At 39.0% G+C, this 20,611-nt stretch overlaps 1 protein-coding gene across 19 annotated transcripts in view; it reads left to right on the top strand.

Moving 5' to 3' along the window:
* GARNL3 (GTPase activating Rap/RanGAP domain like 3) overlaps window positions 1–20,611 on the top strand; it is a 61,637-nt gene that overhangs the window by 25,802 nt on the left and 15,224 nt on the right. For 13 of the 19 annotated variants that reach the window (XM_075519630.1, XM_075519631.1, XM_075519629.1 and 10 more), the window contains 9 exons: window positions 619–660; window positions 754–862; window positions 3,297–3,342; window positions 7,727–7,833; window positions 8,678–8,799; window positions 9,597–9,701; window positions 12,215–12,289; window positions 13,240–13,351; window positions 14,076–14,174. In XM_075519630.1, the coding sequence (XP_075375745.1) occupies window positions 619–660; window positions 754–862; window positions 3,297–3,342; window positions 7,727–7,833; window positions 8,678–8,799; window positions 9,597–9,701; window positions 12,215–12,289; window positions 13,240–13,351; window positions 14,076–14,174 (817 nt within the window). The remainder of the gene's footprint in view (window positions 1–618; window positions 661–753; window positions 863–3,296; window positions 3,343–7,726; window positions 7,834–8,677; window positions 8,800–9,596; window positions 9,702–12,214; window positions 12,290–13,239; window positions 13,352–14,075; window positions 14,175–20,611) is intronic. The other 6 variants (XM_075519638.1, XM_075519637.1, XM_075519639.1 and 3 more) reach the window with 3 other exon arrangements.

Below are 20,611 nucleotides of genomic sequence, written 5' to 3'. Positions count from 1 at the left end.
ATTAACTAGGTGGGTTCTTGGGTACTTGTTCAAATGTGCTGTCATCCATTGCTTGAACCTTTCTATGTATTATCTGATGAAAAAATTACTTTATAAGCATATGCATTTACCTATACATCACACATCCATAATGATTTACCTAAAATTACTTGCAAATTACTTGTTTTACTATTTTCTTATTTAAGCAATAATTATATATTATGTATTATTATAATAATATAATCAGATGATGTAATTATATTGTCCTTTTTTTATTTCCAAGTCAGTTTTCTCATGCTTTTGCCTTGGGTTAATGACAAGATCACAGTAGAAATGAGAGGCCAATCAGGACATTTATTGTTTTTAAAGAATAACTCAGCTTGAGGTTTTTTCCCCTTTTATTTCAAGTGGTGGATTTGGATTTTTGGAATGCTAGGTGCTCCATGTCCAATTTGTGAATATTAATTATAGAAATTATGGAAATCATGAGTGCTTTGCTAACTTAAAAATATGCAATAGGTGCTGTTTTAGCAGCTACCTTGTGTGTGCACTGTGTCATTGCTAGGTTTACTTGCTTACAGTTAAGTAATAATTTTATATTGGCTTAAATCATATTGACTGTAATTTTTCTGTTTGCAGTTTAGGAGTATTGTTTTACCATTCTCTCACAGAATTGTTAAGGTATTTATTTATGTCTTTTAAGTCATTGTGTCTGTCTCCCCCCCCCCCCCCCCCCCCTTTTTTTCTTTTCTTTTTTTTTTTTTTTTTTTCCAGGTAGAAAGGAAGCGACATATTGGAAATGACATTGTCACTATCGTATTTCAGGAAGGCGAAGAGTCTTCTCCAGCATTCAAGCCATCCATGATTCGCTCTCATTTTACACGTATCTTTTTCTTTACATTTTCTAGTGATTTGGGGGGGGGGAGTTGTTGTTTTTTGTTTAAAAGATCAATATTACTTTTGATGCTACCCTAAGTCCTTCCTGCATGCTGTTTATGGAAGTGAAAATTATTTTAGAAAGACAGTTGCATTCTTGTTTTCTTTACTTTCAACTAAGTCTCTAAGTCTGCCTCATAAAACAATTTTTTATGTTGAACCACTTAGAAAATAAGATCAAAGCAAGAATGTGTTTTTTAAATTGTGTTTTTATTGAAGGCATTTATTTGGATCACTTCACAAAGTAAATTTCATATGTTTTCATAAAATATAAATGCATAAAAATATTTGTTAGTGATGTGAATTCATTTGGCATTAACTACTGAATATTGCCTTTTAATGTTTAGATGCTGTTTATTTTAGGTATTTATGTATTTTAGATCAGTGTTTCTAAAGTCATTCAGACCATAATCCACATATTCTCCAGATTTTTGGCAGCCTGTGTCTTTAAAACTTTTGGTTGAAAACACTGTGAAGATGACATGATTCCAAAAACTAGCTGCCAATTGCTTGGGATTATCATGGGGTCACACTAGTGGTCCATAGATCCTAGTCTGGCATCTCTTAGGCTGGGTGGAATGGAATAAAGAAAAATGGATGGAAAGAAGAAGAAAACTCTTATTTCTATCCATGTGCTGTTGCTGAGATTTTAAAAATGATCGCAAAGCTTACGACTTCTAAACCTAGTTCTCAGGCTGACTAACTGTTGTTAGAACTTTTTTGCTAGTTTTGTCCATGGCTGGTCTTACTTGTTAGATTTAAGCTCTTTAACATTAACCTCTTTTACTCTAAATGGAAGAAGTGACTAGAACAAAAACAATTCCGCAATTAAAAAAAAAAAACAACTCTTTAGATATCTGACGAACCTAAATATTGTTAATAAGAAATGTTTACCAAGTCAATGTACCTCTTCATCAGAGTGTCAGCATTAGTAAGAAAAGGAATAATTCTTCCCTTATTGCTGTTGGGAGAACTTGTTATGATGTAATTGATACACCCCACTCTGATTTTTGACAAACATTTTGAGGTTCAACTGTCCTTGGTGTCATAATGAGTTGGAGGGGCAGTTGTGTCCTAAATCCATAAGGACGTTTTATCATTTAGGTCATTTTAAGTAATCCACAGCTGGTCAATGGAGTCATATCACCTTCCTGATGTTTTCAGTTGACAGTAGCCAGGGATAAAGGTCCACAAGAAAACTGGGGGTTGACACTGATCTGTGTCAGATGTGGTAAATCTCAAAGCTCATTGAATCTGTACTAGCGCTCCGTACTCACTTTCTTACATACTATAGCACCCCTTTTTTGTTACTTCTACAATGGGAAGAATAAGCATACAGAGACCCCACTGTGCTGTCCTGTACAGCAATGATAGCTGCTGTACAGGCTGGCCATGTGTCATCTGCGGGGTAGGATTAAGTTACCCAAGTAGAGGCATCCAGCACTAATTTGGATGTCCCAACATAATCTGAAACGTTTACACAGGTCTGGCAGATATGGCTCAGGGCCTACAGGAGATCTGTGCCCCTTTTGGAATAGCAGCTGGAGACTAGGTAATATACTCTCAAGCATCTTAAATAGCACTGGATGCTTACGTTGAAATAATTGAATCCCATCATAAGTCTTTTTTATTGTGCAGTCTCAGATAGTGCTGATCACAGCTATTGGCCAAGGTCTCTTTAGTCTGTCTGGAACAAACCCATACAGCCAATGAAGTTATTCAGACTTACACTTCCTTTGACACTGTTTATAAGGACTGAAAACTTAGAGGTGGTGTTGAGGAAATCTGTCAAAGCAAGAAGCCTCTAACTGATTCCATAAAAATATCTTGCAAGGCAACCATAAGGGTTTCTCTGATCCGCGCCCCCCCTGCCCCCCCCCCCCCCCCCCGATTTGCCCAAAGTTATGAACCAAGACTGGTAATACATTTTTGTGTACTTGCACTTTAAATCTTCCTCTCTATTTTCTTAAAATTCTGTTAGCTAAATTATTTAATTGGAATCTTTTCTTCAATGGAAGTTTTGGTATAAGTGAAGTTCAGAATCAGTACTTTTTTATCAACTAAAAGAATTTTTAATCACAGGTCTATCAAACACACACACAAAACTATATAGCATGTTTTATGCTTCATATAATGGCAAGAAGTCCATATTTGTGGTACTAGCTCTATTTTTAAAATTGTTGGTCAAATGCAATAAAGTTTTGTATGGGACCTCCTTTATAAATAGTAAAATGTGTACAGTCTAGAATATTTTATATATTTATATTGATTAATATATTTTACCTTTATTAAATCTGTGATCTGCTGCAGGAAAAAAAAAGTGTATTAAAATACATGTGAGCTTCATTAGTACTGGATGAACTTCCTTAACTGTATGGCAGATATTTTTGCCTTAGTGAGATATAATAAGCAGAATGATAGTTACAGGTAGGTGCTGGTTGTAACAAATAACTTCACACTGAATTTCTGATGGTTTAGAGATAATGGGAAAACACTTTTGTATTGTCCATCTGTCTGTATGCTGGGAAGCCAAATGAACTTACAAAACTGAAGAGCAATACGGACCTGGATGCAGCTGGCTGTAAACTGGCTGTGAATAAGTTACATGTTTCTAACCATCAGAAAAATGAAATTCTGGAACAGGCATAAGCTAAGGGGACAAAACAAAACTACTTTTTAGATGAAATGTAACAAAATGATGGAAGATATGCCTGGAACATTCTGACTTGGTGAGGTCAATGACATAGTGAACTACGTGTATGATGAAAGTTAATTAGATGTGATGTTGTGATAGCCATGGACTGTGGATCCTTACAGGTCTGGGTTCGGTTGTAGCTAAGCAAACCAGTTCATTTTTAGGGATCTTAATAGAGTGCTTGTACAGTTGGACATCACGTACTTAAAATCTAGAGGAATTTTGCTGGTAAATAATGTGTTCTTCATCTGTTTTTCAGTTAGCCTTGGGACCCTCACACTTGGGGGCATATGCTGTCCAAGTCTGAGTCTGTTAGGTCTCACCAGAATCTGAAAAGCAAGCATTTCTGCAGCCTTGTGCCTGGTCTTTAATGAACAAAGTGGCTTTAGGCAAATAGTTAATCCCAGCTATTGTCTTGAGATTAATGGTGACATGCCAGAGATATCTGTCAGTCTTGAAAAGGTGGAGTGGCAGTGAGACGACATTTTCTGAGCCCATGGGAGGGATTCACCTTGGGGTTGAACCAAATAAGCAGTAAAGAGAAATGAAAGAGCCACCCTTCAGCTAACAGTGTGTGCTGCAGTTCTCGGTATAGGACGTAGACTTGCCACAGTTAGTTCTCCTTAACAAAGTACTAGCAATGTCTGTAGTGCTCCCTCTTCTATTGAAAGTATGCGAAGTCATTTACTACTTAGATTACGTAAAGAAGAAATGGGAGAATTGCGTTCCCTTTTGGACATGTGCCTGAGGAGAGACTTGGTTGGGTTTGAAATCACTGCCAGCTCAGATGCTGAAGTCTCATGGCTAAAGAATTTATATTAGGAAACCAAAATATTTGGTCTATCCAACACTAGAAAGGAAATTTCAGGGCATGAAGCTGAAATTATGCCTCAAACTGGAGCATGTGTGTGTATGTCTACAACACTCAAAGCTAAAAACTCTGCAAGATGGCAGGGTGAAGTCAACATGTTAGGCTTTGAATGAAAACTTCTGATGGCTGTGTGAGCCTGCATTACATTAGTTACTATTTAGCAAAATTTTAAACTGTTTGCAGATCATTCTACCCCACTTTTGCAGGATGAAGCTGAAGGTTGACAGCATTGGGTCTGCTCCTTTAAGGTGAACTACTAGTTAGCTTGCAGTGGAAAGAAAGAAACTGAACTTGGAAATGGCTTCCAGGAATACAGGGTCCTTAGATAGATTAGTTTTGCTTCCTCCTTCCTTGACAGTTCCATAACTCTGAGGACTCGGGCAGATTTTGAAAGAGACCAGCAATATCGCTAGAACTGACCACCTGGCACTAGTGCTTTTTTATTTGAACAACTCATATCACTTTGACAGCTAAAAAATATAGTACAAGTGTAGAAAGCATTTTTTTACCCTCTCCCTCAATGCACAATACAGACCACTGATACCAGCCATGGTCCATGGTTTCAGAAGCTGCTGCTCACATCCAATCACATGGTTCCAACCATTCCAACGTGTGTAAATTCTGGATTGCTTTGGAAGTCTTTTATACTTCATAGGCTGAGCAATCTTCATGGTCATCTAAGAATCTGTTCTTCTTGCTGAAATATAGGTTACTGGAACTTTTTGTATCTCAGAGATACAGGACTGACTAAGCTTTCTTGCCTACCTCCAAAACTTGATTGTTAGCAGTAAGAGTTTGGTGCTTTTTGTGCAACTGCAACTCTACCTACTCATTTATTAATGTTACTTCAAATCATCTGCAGTGCAAACATGGAAATGCACAAGAATGTGAAGGCAAGAAGAAAATGGATTATTATTAACTAGATTTCTTCAGGAGAGCTTGCTGATAAATATGTGTGCTTTCTCCTATCTTACCTTTTTCTTCGAGTCCCTTAATACTTGGGTGTCTTTATTTTGGAGCATGCTGGAGGAGAATGTTCACACCATCCTTGTTGCTGTTGATGTGGAGTATGAGATGAGACAAAGCATGTATATGCCAAACAGGTGCAGGAGTTGAAAGTCTACAAACTTGGGTGCTTGAGGTGCATGTATGTCCACAGGGGGGATATATATATGGACAAGTAAATCTCAAAAGAATTTTTCACTAGAAATAACTTTCAATATAGCTAAGAAACTTAAATCTTGATTCAATAAGATGAGAGAAATCTATATTACTGTGTTTCTCCAGCATGCCACTAAATCTAGCTCCAGAGAAGAATCCAACAGCATGATACTTCAGTTTGCGTATGTGGGGGTTTTTTTCCCCCTTCCTATTTATAGCTAAGGTTTGTTTTGGAAAATATCTGTTGTGCAGTTAAAAAAATGAGTAGTTTTATTTTGCTCTAAGATTTTGTGAGCACCTTCTTGCATTTTTTTTCAATTGATTGTCCTCATAGATTCTGCTTTTCAGCATTCCCAAGTTTGTGAGAGGCACAAAACATGTTCATGATTCCAATGTGCAGTGAAAGCTCAGTTACTTCTTTCCTTCTTTTCTTCTTGTTTTGGGACAGAAACCTGGGCATACATCCCTCATTAGCCTTTAAGAAGTGAATGTTTTCCTAATCGTAAGCTAGTAGTCAATAGATGGGCTAGCCATGGTAAATGCTTTTAAATTGCTATTTATTTGAGAAAAAAACGAGTAGCGGTAAATAAGATAAATTTGTGTTTCTCGCTCTGAATAACTGACTGCTTTTACTAGATCAGTCCATCTTATTATTTAGCTGCTTCATTCTGCCAACACATCTTCTCACAGTGCATACCACGCAGTATTTTTATGCTATATGACAGGCTTAATTGATGTATATTTCAGCTTGGCCTAATTACGTTTCCTTCTGACCCTTCACCTTAGGCCTGCATGGGACTCTTGTTCCTTCTGTTATTTTCTTGTGAAGGCAGTCTTCCAAGTGGCCAAAACTTCAGTCAAAAGAAACAGGGGATACTCTAGGCTTTTGAGACTAATTTTCCTTGTTTCATATGCAATGCCACTGTGAGGTCTGACACTGGATTTCTGCTTAGAATGACTTTATCTTTTATGTCACTCAATAAGTCTGTTGTTTCGGTTGGTTTTGTTGTCATTTTCCCTGTCTTAACTCATTCTGCTCTGGCCAAGGAACATTTCACACCCTGTGTAGTGATAAATGATTATTTTTTTACCTGTATTGAATAAGATACATAGGACATCTCTGAAATTGTGTCTCAAATCTGTGAAACTGGTATTAGAATGATCAGTATTCATGCAAATGTAATACTGCATTTCAGATCGTATGTGCAGTTTCTAAGCTTTCATGAAAAAAGACTGGATGAATCCATTAGAATCCAGTTGACTCAATACCAGTCAATCACTGCTGGTTTTCTGAGCAAGCAGATTCTGACTGGTTTGTAGAACAGTAGAGATGGGTTGAATCTAGAATTTCACCACTTAACTTGCTGCGACCTGTGTCAGCTCCACATGCTGCTTGGAAGGTCTTTGTCTGACTGCTATCTTACAGTGAAGAAAATTTGAAATACCAGACTGTCATTTGAAATACCAAGGAACAATTACTTACCTTAACGAAGCTATGGCTTGCTGAGCATGTTACATGCACAGTTTTTGTACCTGCCGTTCATTCTTGCTATGCCAGATTCCTTATGCATCAAAAGAACTCAGCAGGTCCAGCTGTCGTGGAAGTCATTCTCACTCTTTCTTCCTCAGTGAAAATGAATTTGCTATTCCCAAGATACAGATTCAGCTGTAGTAAGCCATTGTTATTCAGAAAGAATCAAATATTTCATGCGTGTGGTGAATGCATGGGTAAGGTGAAAGTCTATAAGGAGAACATATTTTGTAGGCGAAGCACTGTTCTTTTACAGCTTTTTTGAAAAGGACTAGGTTTTCCTAGTGCCACTGAAAGCATTGTTCTATGAATAGAACTGCAAAGTTCTGTTGTAATTGTTAGTGTCCAAGTGTTAACTTGTGTAAAGGAAGCAGAATTTTCCTGTAGTGAATAATTCCAAGTGAATGTTTTCTGTTAGACCTGTGGTAATTCTTACCTAAGACATACCCAGATAACAGTTTCCAGTTCTTTTTTCTGTTTTGAATAGTGTCTATAAAAATGGTGGGGTTTGAATGTGACTTTCAATATAGATAAAGATTTGTTCTTTCAATAGGCTGAAAATATTTTCAGAAGAAAGTGTTCCTCTCTTTGGGCCTCCCCTTCCATCCCCACCTGTGTTTACAAATCACCAGGAATTCAGGGATTTTGTGTTAGTTAAATGTAAGTCAGTTTTTCTTTTGCTAGAAAAACTTTCTTAATAAGTGCTTTAATAAATTGAAATTCATGATGCTTAAAATGTAAACACATTTTCCTGTGTATGCTGCTGTTCTGTACAGAACTTTTTTTCAAATCTGTAGCATAGGTGGGATGTCAGCTCCATCAAACTGTTCCAGTCAGATTAACAAAAACCTGAATTTCTATGCAATTATGCTTCTCAGGCTACTAAATACAAACTGACTTTTACATTTGCAGAATGTGCAGCCATATTTAGCTTTGCATTTTCTTAAAGGACTTGGGAGATCTGAAACAATTTATAATGCTGTTCAATATTTAGTAGTAGAAGGTATTAGGTATGAAAACCTGAAAATACAAGCTTTTCTGAATGCATGCTGCATAGGTGCCTTTCAGCACCTTTAAGAACTTTTTAATTCTGTAATGATTCAGTTCCAGTTTTCATTGACCCTTACTTGCCCTTCTAAATCAGCAAGAAAAAAATCTTTGAGAACTGATTGTGATGATTACAATTAGATACTTACCTGACAGGAACTTGACTAATAACTCATTTCACATATTTAAGTTGGTTTAGTACTTAAACTGATTAGCAGTATGTCTTTAATTTTTTTATTAGTTAGGAGGTTATTGGGATGCCTTGTAGAATTCTCTATTACTAATTTTTCTCTTTTAAGCTTAAGGGATCATTATTCACTAAAAAACATGCAAAAAGGAGGCAACTCTAAATGAGTAAGGGGAGAACGCAGGTATTTTTGTACAGAGGCAAACTAGAGTCAGTGGAAGTTGTCGAAGTTCATTTAGGTAATGTATCTTCTTTTCCATAACATTTTAGTAATAAATGGGGAAAAAGCCACCTTGGAAACCCCAACATTTTCTCAGAAACGTCAGCGCACTCTAGACATGCTGATACGCTCTTTATACCAAGACCTGATGCCTGATCTACACAAGGTAAATGTAAGTCAGAAGTCTCTCCATCCCTCACATGTACTCTCCCGTTCTCACTAGTAGGTTGAATGTTCTGTTGCTTTAAAAGACTGTAGTCCTAATAAGCACTGAATTGCATACACTAGGCTAAATACCAATTGTCATATAACTTGTTTTACAGTTATATGAAAGTTGACAGACAGTCCTTTCAGGGTAGGACTCTTCATGCATTTGTTTAAACCAGGTGTGAGGAGAAGCATAACAATGTCATACTTTGTATAAGCTTACCTGCAGCAAGGGAATAGGAAATTTAGGCTCTGCAAATGCAGGCATTAGTCTCATCAACATAAAAACTGCACTTACTCATTCCATTATGTGTAAATTTGGATCATTTTTACCCTTGGGTAATAATGAGATAACTTCATTTTAGATAACGAATACTTATTCTTAAGGTGATTCATAACTAACTAAAAAGAAGTTCAATACTTCTAAAATTAGCAAGGTGCTATTTTTTTTCCTACTGATTATTTCTCTTAGCTAAATAGATCTGCTTAAACTTTTTTGTCCGTTATATTCATGTCTGCGGTCTTTGTTATGGTTGTATAGAACGTGATAGTGATAAACTACGACAAGTTGGAAAGTAAAGCACTCAAGGATTGGAAGAGTTGTACTTTCTGTTCTCTGAGAAGCTATACAGTTAGATTCATCACTACAGGAAAATATCAAAAAAAAGACAAAGTTTAAATTATATCACATTAAGTTAACTCAGATTAAAAGATTATGAAAACTTTTGGTACAGTTTAAAAAAGAAATGTTTTCTGTTTTAGAACATGCTCAATAGAAGGTCCTTCAGTGATGTGTTACCAGAGTCCCCAAAATCAACACGGAAAAGAGAGGAAGCTCGGCAAGCGGAGTTTGTCCGACTCGGTCAGGTAGGATCAATTTAGGAGGTATGCGCCTACGTTTACCAAGACTGCATCACTCCTTTTGTTTGAATTTGATTAGCTTGCAGAGTTATGTCAGGACTTAAGGCAGTTCTCTGTGGTCAGAAATAGTTTTGTAGTATTGCATTAGTTTCAGCTACGTTAAGGTAGAATATGAATAGAAGTATTTATCTGTAACACCTGAAGTACACAACACAATTACAAATACTTATAGAATACATAAGCTAAAGGAAGGTTGGAAAAATCACATCTTAGGAGCAAACCTAAAAAGTCTTTCCCTACTTTGTGCAGCAGATGCTTTCTGCCTCCAAGCAGAAGAGTGCTCTGTTTTTTTCTGTGCTTTGGAGAAACATAATCTTTCGTGGATTTCCTCTATATGTTTTATTAAGATTGAATTTCTTAGAAATTATTTACCCTACTTTAGCCAGGAAGAAGTTTCGACAGTCCTTCTGCTAAATCAGAGGTTGCCACACATCTGTGAACATACCAGATGCTGACTTGGATCTTCTATGGGCTTATTGACATTTTGATTCAGTGAGGAGTAAAACTTCCCAATGATTTAGACAGTTGATCTGACAGTACATTGCAGCAGAAAAAAAAGACAGTGTTTATGCTCACCAGTTCCCCTGTCCCTTCCTGCTTGTCTCTTCTTGATCCTGGACTGGTGACATGGTTCTGCTGCTTATCTTAAGAATACCTCTTTTCTGAGCTGATTTAACTCAGCAGGAGTTAACCAGAGCAGGAAACTAAAACAAAAAAAAATGAAACAAAACAAACAAAAAAACCCACACCACCAACAAAACCCAAGCCTCTTCCCTTCCCTCCCATTTTTCTATCTGAGTTAGTAAGCTAAAGAGTAGAAGAGTCTGAGAAGTTCCAGATCCAGTTAAAGGTAGAGAATGGAGCGAGGTGGTTGAGAGCTGGGTGTAAAAGAATCTCGGGGCTGCTGAAGCTTGCATTGGCAAGGCTGCAAAGTCTACTCCTCTGTGCTTTGCCTACCCTTTCCCCAACCACTGTGAAATAGCTAGTCACTCTAGGCAGGTGTAAAAAAAAAAAAAAAAAAAAAGTGAATATGTTTGTAATATTCAGACAGAAGTAACCAATGATTTATTCCCCAAGTTTACTAACTACTTTACAGAAGTTAAAGAAAAACATGGTTACTGAAAGTTTGATATAGCTTATCAAACCTGTAAGCTTGATCCCCTCCACCTCCCCCAAGTTAAACGGTGATAAGATACTCAAGTAACAAATCTAGTTGGGACCCATTTCTTAAACAAGACTTCCATCCCTGGCCTGGCCTTCATCAAAGGGAAACCTAATGTATGGGTTAAAAATTCATAGATACCTGTTTGTTTGTGTTTTTCTTGGAGGTTCTTTTCACATTTAAATCTTTCCCTTCCCTAAAAGAACTCTCCTCTAAGTTACAAGCTGTAGGCTTGCAGACATTGAAGACATTTCACAACATGCCTTCCAAGTAGCTCTTAATAATTCTTGCCAAACTCTGTGAATGTGTCTGTCCCTTAGTTATCGTCAGCTGAGTTTTTAGATGGTAAACAAAACTCACTGATGACTGGCTCAGCAGTATATTTAAATCATTTATTTATTGTCAAGGTGATCTCTACTGACTGGTGGGATGAATTTAAAATGTTAATGCAATGAAGTATTTCGTGCGTCTCTGTAAGCTGACAGCCATGCTTTAATGCAAATCTGCAAATGGTGCATGCAGCTGATTACTGCCACTTCACAGAGACCACGCATGATGGTAGGCAAACTTTTGGGCAGTAAAATTGATTTAGGTAATTTCTAAACTTTGCGTTAAAGAATGCTGTGACAATTCCACGTGTCATCACTTTATAGGAACACCACTGTAAAGGTTAGCAATGAAGGTATATAGGATACTTTAAAGAGACTTATTGTGTATCTCACTGAAGCTATGTTTATACAGTATTTCTCTAGAGTTCTTAGCCCTTTCAGAATTGCCTTGCTTCTAGTTGAAGAATTCATGATACTGTGACCGTGTGTCCTTGGCACCCCTGGCAATGTATATATATAGTTTGACTTAGTGGTTTGTTACGAAGTTTTTCAAGTGAAAGGCCAGCTTTTACAGTTGATAAAAGGATCCTCTATCCAGCTAGCTTATAGAATGAATTGTGTAGATGACTAGCTTGTATGCTTTGAGGTGGAGGCTTTTCTCTGTTATTACGTTTGACACTTCTTTTCTGATTTTGAATTTCCATTTAAAAAACAAACAAACAAAAAAATCCCCCAAAAAACCCAACCAACATATGTTTTGGCTGAGAAGATACCTAGCAGCCCTGTAGTGATTCGTGCAGACTTTGTTCAGGATATACAGAATTCCTCTTCTTTCCTAATTACTTAAAATGTGATAGAAATTCCAAACTGGAGTTACTTTGTAGTTCTAAATTGTGCTTTCTTTATAGTCTTTAGCTTGGGTATTACTGACAAAAACTCAATTTAAATAAAACATCTGTTTGTATTAGGCATTGAAATTGAAAACCACTGTGAAAGGGGATGCCACAGCTAACTTGGCAACCACAAGCTTTTGTAAAAAGGAGGTGAGTGAACCCGTCTGTCTGAGGAGAGTTATGAAAAAATTAAATGCTATTGAGTATGGCATTGCGTATCAGTTCTGCATACTGTTTATTTACTTTTATAATTAGATGCTGTAGCAGCAAAGATGAAATGTATAGTGTCAAAGTGATTCTGCAGCCAATATCAAATTGATAAAGGATGAGCCTGGAGGCAGAAGCACTGCTCAAGTTAAAGCAAGTGTGGATATTTTTATATCTGACAATACTTGATGAAAATGCCATTTTCCATATGCAATCATCTTTTATTTTAACTTCTGCATCGAGTCTAAAACAAAATTCAGTTGTGTTTTTATGTAGCACCAGATTTTGTTCAAGGGCATTAGGGAGTGAAAGATGCAAACCACGCTCTTCTGCGTGCATCTTATATACAGAAGCTTCGGAAGTGCTTCTCGAATTTCAGAGACTTCAACCTAGTATTTAAATTGGGGGAGGAGGGGCAGGCTCTGGGAGGTAAGTACAGAGAACACATGACGGAAGAACAATTTGGCAGAAAGGCAGTTTTAACTGTACCATGTGCTAGTGACTAAACATCACAAACTGAGCCATAAAATGTAAGCAAATTGCATATGCATGGTGGTACATACGTTTCAAGTCTATAGGGTTTTTTGAAATAAAATACATGTTGAGTATTTCCAGCATTGCACTGAGTATCAACTGCATGTGTTTTAATTCCAGTGTTTCAGGAATGTGTCTTACACTTACCAGTCTCCAAACCCAATTAATACAGAGAGTATTTCCTCTGCAAGAAAATTAACTAAATTTTGATACTTAAAATTAAAAAAATATACTGTTTGGAAATGTACCCTGCCAAAAGCACTTGCATGTTATTACTTGCCATTGTCCATCCCATTCTGTGCCTGTATGATCTGTTTTTCTTGGTGTACTTAATATGTATCCCTTATGTTACTTCATAGCCTTGGGAATCTCAATCTTTCTGCAGTAATTTTCCTCATGAGGTTGTCTGTGCAGATTCTTGGGGCCAGTCCTTGCTGGTTTCTACAGATGCTGGCATCTTGTTAGTAGACGGTTAGTAAATGATCGAGTGGTTTTGTGTCAATTTTTACATATCTGACCATTTTCTTGAAAATATATGTTCATAAGCTCTGTTCAGGTGTCGGTAGGTCTTCACCTACAGGGATGGTCACCAATCCAAGTGAATTTATTACATTTATGTAACCTAATTGTAAAAATTCTCTCTGCACGAGAATCAAGCCATATTGGGGAGCCAATGTTAATGCAGATTTCTGAATGTTTTGTATTTCAGATGTTGTTTTCTTGACCATATGAAAAGACTTATGAAGTCACATCCAAGCTCAAGGAGTGTTTAAATGGCTTGTCTGGATTTCTTAGCCCTTGATGATAGTGTGCATGAAGCCAGAGGCTTATGTGACAAGGAAAGCCTGCTTCTTCCATAGCAACAATATTGTTAGTTTGACCCCTTATCTTCTGTGTGCCACATAAGGCCAGTGAAACTGAGGGAATGAAGTTAGTTCTCGGTGACAATTCTCAAACTTTCCAAAGGAAGGTCCCTTTTAGGTTTCAGTTGCGTAATCTGATCCATGGCAATGATAAAACTCTCCCGTGAGCAAGTATTGACTATGATGCTGTGGTATATGTAGCAGCTTTGTGCAGGTTTTTTCGTTTTCGTAAGAAAAAAACAAGGCTTTTATTACAAGAAAGAAATAGGTCAAAACCAGTGACTAGCAAATTTTAGCAGGATTTTGAATAAATTCATGTGTTTCTTTTTTAGACGGTCAACCGTCAGTGCAAGTATTTGATAAAACTCTCCAAATAAAGCAGATGCATGTGTTGGAAACTCTGGATCTTTTGATTGCCCGAACAGACAGAGGTAGGAGAGGTCCCTGTTCTTTGATTCTCATATGAATGTGGCTGGTGCTGGGTATATATGTCTCATGAGGTAGTCGTGTTTATCAGTGTATCAGTGGCAAGTATATTAGATACCTCATTTAGAATAAGGGAGCACATACAGCAACTGCAGTTATTTTCTAGAAGGCTGGGCGGGGGGGAAATCCCTAAATGCTCATTCATGCTTCCTTCAAGGCAAGCCTGAAACTGGTCGTGTGGTCTTTCTTCAACCACTATAGGAACTTGACACTCTTTGGAAATCTCCTTCACTGAATTTATGACTATGTTTATTCAGTTGCACAAAAATGTGGGGGAAATTACTTACACTGTCACTGTTTTACCGAATGTGTTTTATTGGTATTTATTCTGTTAACTGTCACCACATCCTAGTGCTATATAGAATGTATTTTCTTGAAGGTTCTGGTATAAAAGAATTTAAATGTTATTTGGACTGACAATGTTTCCTTTTTAGCCTCATTTGGAAGCATTACATGTGCATAAAATGTGCACTTTTTCAATGAGGTACTTTTTATCCAGTAGTCTGTGATTTGAATTTCACAAAGTGAACATACACAAAGCAAGAACAGGATCTTTATGTGTAACACAAAGAAAAGAATTATAAATATGATTGTTTTATTATTTTTTACCACATTATATCTGTTTGCTCAGTATTGACTGAAGTTACATTTACCCAAACTTAGGGTAAAAAAACCTGTCGTGGTTTAGCCCCAGACGGCAACTAAGCACCACGCAGCCACTCACTTGCTGCCCCCCTGCCCCCGCGGTGGGATGGGGAAGAGAATCGGAAGAGTAAAAGTGAGAACACTCGTGGGTTGAGATAAGGACAGTTTAATAGGGAAAGCAAAAGCCATGTGCACGAGCAAAGCGAAGCAAGGAATTCATTCGCTACTTCCCATGGGCAGGCAGGTGTTCGGCCATCTCCAGGAAAGCAGGGCTCCATCACGCGTAATGGTTACTTGGGAAGACAAACACCATCACTCCGAACGTCCCCCCCTTCCTTCTGCTTCCCCAGCTTTATATACTGAGCATGACGTCATATGGTATGGAATAGCTCTTTGGTCAGTTTGGATCAACAATCCTGGCTGTGTCCCCTCCCAGCTTCTTGGGCACCTGGCAGAGCATGGGGAGCTGAATAAAAAGTCCTTGACCAGTGTAAATACCGCGTAGCAACAGCCAAAACATCAGTGTGTTATCAGTATTATTCTCATACTAAAACCCAAAACACAGCACTACACCAGCCACTAGGAAGGAAATCAACTCTATCCCAGCCGAAACTAGGACAAAACCATGGTTCCTTTTGTATCGTTGGAGTTGCCCAATTTGGCTGCACCTGATGGAACTCACCCTGGGACCTTACAGAACTGGCTCAAACTATCTGAGAGCCATTTGCAATTCTCATTCAAGACACCTGGAGGGTGGGTGACGTTTCTGAAGATCTGAAAAGCGAGGTCATATCTGAAGCTTAATTTGTGAAGCTTCTAGAAAAGATTATTACATTTAATTGTCAAAACATTGTACTATTTGGTTAAGCCTGAAGAGAGAGATGTAAGCAGACGTTTTGAGGTAACAGAACAAGGTATTACTGGCACCAATTCATGACACTTCAAACAGTCTGATAAAGTCTTATTCATGTAAAAAATTGCAGACATTTTTAACTCTTGATATGGACGCTTTCTGAAGCGTTTAGGAGAAAGTTCTTTCATACTCGCTAGAATTCTGGCCTCCTATTTTGTATTTGCATACCATATTGAAATTAAGATCTGGGATGGAAGAAAAATCATACTTGCCTTTCATTTTCAGACTACACCTCAGCAGGAAGAATGAGAAAAATAATGAGTTAGATGAGCAACAGCATGCTCATACTGGGCTCATAAACTAGGTTCAAAGGCTTTGTGGGCTTTTAGGGTAAAATGTTATATGCTACAGGGTTAACCTTTTAAGCTTAACTATCAGCAAGAGCTTATTCAGGTCAACATTCCAAAAGGTGTTGAAGAAGGCACTAATACAGCAGGTATCAATGACAGCAGCACAAATTGCTTTGGTAGCAATGGCCTCTGTTCTAATGCAGACACAGTTAAATCTAACACTACAGTGGGGTTGTTCGGGACATCTGCTGGTTATATTTGTCCTAGTAATGAGAGGCAAAGCACAGAAATTGATCTGTTTTGTCCTCCAAACACTTTTTTTTTTGTTCCAGCGTCATTTTGTGAAATGCCTAGACACGAGGGTGAGGGGGGATGAGGAAGAGCTGCTTCGCTTGGAAGAATCAAGTCCGTAGGAGGTGAAGAAAAACTAAAAAAGCTTGGATGATAGTCACTTTTATAGGCAGCCACAGATAAATATAACGCTACAGTGGGGTTGTTTGGAACATCTGCAAAAGAACTAGTATTGTGAAAGAGGAGTGATGCATCCTAGAGGACACACCAGTCAAAGAGCCAGAGCTATTTTAAACAACAAGGAAAGGTGAAGATTTATGTCTGCTGAAAGGCAGGCTTACTGTCAACCTGTGGGGTGCACATCTCATGGCCTATGGGGATTTAAACCCCAATTCCTTTTTAAAAGCATATCAAACCAATGTCAGTGAAGGCAGTGGTCATTGTTCTGCCTTTATAGTGAAATGCCTGCCTGGGAAAGAAGTTACCATATGTGTTATTCTTTGCTGCACACACATAGCATCTTCACAGAGGTAAATATGGCATGTTTGATAGAAGCATAAAAGGTCTTCTGAAGTTTGGCATAACCTCCAAAAATAACAGTGCTTAATTTAGGTGGTAATACTTGCTCTCCCCTTTGTCTGCCTGTTTGCAACCATTTATTGATTTGAAGAATGCAGACATTCATATTGGCCAGAAAAAGTCCTTGAGTTTTGCTTTGGGTACACAGTTGTAGCGTTTTGGAATTGTCTGCATCACCAAGAATATTTGTAAAATATCTAGCTGAAATAGCTCAGGTACAAAGACTGAACACTACAGTTATCACTGGAGGAGCAACTACTTAATCAGAGGCAGAATCTAGGAGAAAATGGTAATACGTTTAAAATAAACTTTTTTCGGTCTTTAATGGCTGCACTCAGAACCATCTCCGATCTCAGTGCAGGTGATGTAGTCATAAGAATTGCAGCTGATTCTAGATCAGGAAAGATGGCCTTCCTTCAGGTTGTGTCAATAGCTGCTTTAGCTTAAAATCAAAGTTGGTAGAAATGGAAGAGCATTTTAAGGTTTTTGGTCACGTGTAGGTTTTTACATATGTGATGGTGTTTGAAAACACTCACATGCAGTGCCAAGAATTGTGCAGTAGTTGTAAAACAGTGGGTTAACATGCAAGTCCTTGATTACATTTCTCATTTCATAGCATTAAAATGTTCCATGAATTTGAGAGCCACTCTTGATTCCTTTCCTGAATAAAGATGCCACAAACTTGTTAGAGACTTTAGATTGACAAAAACGATCCATTAGTTGCTAAGCAGCAACTACAGCCGTCCAGTTTTGGGCGTGGGATTATAATTTGCACTTTCCAAGAGTTTGCAACAAGCTGTGAGACTTTCTGAGCAGATACCGCATAATCATAAGCAGTTATTGCAAAGGTTGATGACAGGGCTAGTACTCAGTTAACAGAAAACTCTCATGATACAATGTTCACCAAATGTCGTATTTCTAATACTGACTCTGCCTTATGCCTTTTCTGAAGTGAAATCAGAGCCTCCTATATGTTTTTGTGTTGATTTCCCTAGTCCTGTGTGATGCTATCAAAAGTCACTCTTGTTTACTGAGAAAATTTTGGATTACAGATTGCTACAGAGGCCCACTCAGTTGCCTCTGCAGCTATCTAGCTCAGATTTTGCCATGTCACTATCAGATGATCATCACTAGCGAGGCCCAAAATTATTGCATCTAGCATGGAAGATGTTGGCTGGTCAAGTGCCATGGGCAAGAGTGGTTTCAGAGAAGTCAAGGAGATTCTCAGATAGAGTGGGAAACACCTTATAAGCAGCCTTACTCATCAAAAGGAGAAAGGCTTTAGAAAAGAGCAGCCTGGTATTATCAGGACTTAAAGCATGGACCAGTTGACTTGCTGTACATCTACAGCGTAGTTTATCTTTTGGCAACTTGTTTGATATTACAAACATAAGATGTGTGTTTTATATGCCTTGATGTTTATCTCGCTAATAAGATTTATCCGCACCACAGAAAACTATATTTACCATCTTTGCTTGTTTGAGGAATTCACTGGATTCTGATGCCAGATTCTTCAGGTTGTTGTGTTTGGAATAACTAACTGAACACCAAAGGCAGGAGTAAGTCCAAAGAGAGACTGAATTGATGAGAGCAGTAACACTGTCCTTGAATGTTTGACTTAGCTCATGTTTTTTGGCCTTCCCTCCAAAAGGGTGTGAATGTTTGTCATGGTTTAACCCCAGCCGGCAACTAAGCCCCACCCAGCCGCTCGCTCACTCCCCCCCGGTGGGATGGGGGAGAGAATCAGAAGAGTAAAAGTGAGAAAACTCGTGGGTTGAGATAAAGACAGTTTATTAGGGAAAGCAAAAGCCACACACGCAAGCAAAGCAAAACAAGGAATTCATTCACTAATCCCCATGGGCAGGCAGGTATTCAGCCGTCTCCAGGAAAGCAGGGCTCCATCAAGCGTAACAGTGACTTGGGAAGACAAATGCCATCACTCCAAACATCCCCCGCTTCCTCCTTCTTCTCCCAGCTTTATATGCTGAGCATGACGCCATATGGTATGGAATAGCCCTTTGGTCAGCTGGGGTCAGCTGTCCCAGCTGTGTCCCATCCAGTCACAAGCGGTGTTTGGCAGCCGGTCACAAGCAGTGTTCCCCAGGGCTCTGTGTTGGGGCCAGTTCTGTTTAATATCTTCTATCAATGATCTGGACAAAGGGAACGAGTGCACCCTCGGTAAGTTTGCAGATGACACCAAGTTGTGTGGGAGTGTTGATCTGCTTGAGGGTAGGAAGGCTCTGCAGAGGGACCTGGACAGACTGGATCGATGGGCTGGGGACCAATTGTATGAGGTTCAACAAGGCTCAGTGCTGGGTCCTGCACTTGGGCCACAACAACCCCATGCAACGCTACAGGCTTGGGGAAGAGTGGCTGGAAAGCTGCCTGGCAGAAAAGGACCTGGGGGTGTTGGTCGACAGCCGCCTGAATATGAGCCAGCAGTGTGCCCAGGTGGCCAAGAAAGCCAATGGCATCCTGGCTTGTATCAGAAATAGTGTGGCCAGCAAGGACTAGGGCAGTGATCGTGCCCCTGTACTCGGCACTGGTGAGGCCGCACCTCGAATGCTGTGTTCAGTTTTGGGCCCCTCACTACAAGAGAGACATTGAGAGGCTGGAGCGTGTCCAGAGAAGGGCAATGAAGCTGGGGAAGGGTCTGGAGCACAAGTCTGATGGGGAGCGGCTGAGGGACCTGGGGTTGTTTAGCCTGGAGAAAAGGAGGCTGAGGGGACGACCTCATCACTCTCTACAACTGCCTGAAAGGAGGTTGTAGAGAGGTGGGGGTCGGTCTCTTCTCCCAGGTAACAAGTGATAGGATGAGAGGAAACGGCCTCAAGTTGTGCCAGGGGAGGTTTAGACTGGATATTAGGAAATTTGACTTCACTGCAAGGGTTGTCAAGCATTGGAACAGGCTGCCCAGGAAAGGGGTTGAGTTGCCATCCCTGGAAGTATTTAAAGGACGTTTGGCTGAGGTGCGTAGGGACATGGTATAGTGGTGGTCTTCGTAGTGTTAGGTTTACGGTTGGACTCGATGATCTTAAAGGTCTTTTCCAACCTATACGATTCTGTGATTCTGTCCCAACCCCTTGTGCATCCCCAGCCTACTTGCTGGTGGGGTGGGGTGAGGAGCAGAAAAGGCCTTGATGCTGTGTAAGCACTGCTCAGCAGGAACAAAAACATCCCTGTGTTATCAACACTGTTTTCAGGACAAATCTAAAACATAGCCTCATACTAGCTTCTATGAAGAAAATGAACTCTATCCTAGCCAAAACCAGCACAAAGTTGCTTGCCGTTCTTCTTCCATGAAGAAGTTCATAGAAGCAGAGATTCTTGTGTGCAGACCTTCTTGAAAAGAGAGGGATTGCATATATTTTATTTTCCTTTTGTCAGTGTTGACAGTAAGAATTTGCTCTCTGAGTCAGATTACTCAGTGCTTCAAGTTGTGGCAGACTTAAGGAAGCATTGCATCTTCTCTTCTCTTACACTTGCTGTGGGAAAAGAAGGTCATGCAGGGGCCAGATGTCCTGATTCATGTTGCTGTTCTCTCAGAATTTAAGGCAGCACCCTTGATTTTGCTTTTGCCTTTACGGTGGGATCCACACCAAATATATATTAAGAAAGCATGCTTAATTTTTCTAGCCATACCAGCTAGTCTAGTAAAAGAGTC

The sequence above is a fragment of the Mycteria americana genome, chromosome 17 (genome assembly GCF_035582795.1).
Source record: "Mycteria americana isolate JAX WOST 10 ecotype Jacksonville Zoo and Gardens chromosome 17, USCA_MyAme_1.0, whole genome shotgun sequence".
In the NCBI taxonomy this organism is placed as follows: domain Eukaryota; kingdom Metazoa; phylum Chordata; class Aves; order Ciconiiformes; family Ciconiidae; genus Mycteria; species Mycteria americana.
The sequence above is the reverse complement of the archived record's forward strand: the minus strand, read 5'-3'. Positions and strand labels throughout refer to the sequence as shown.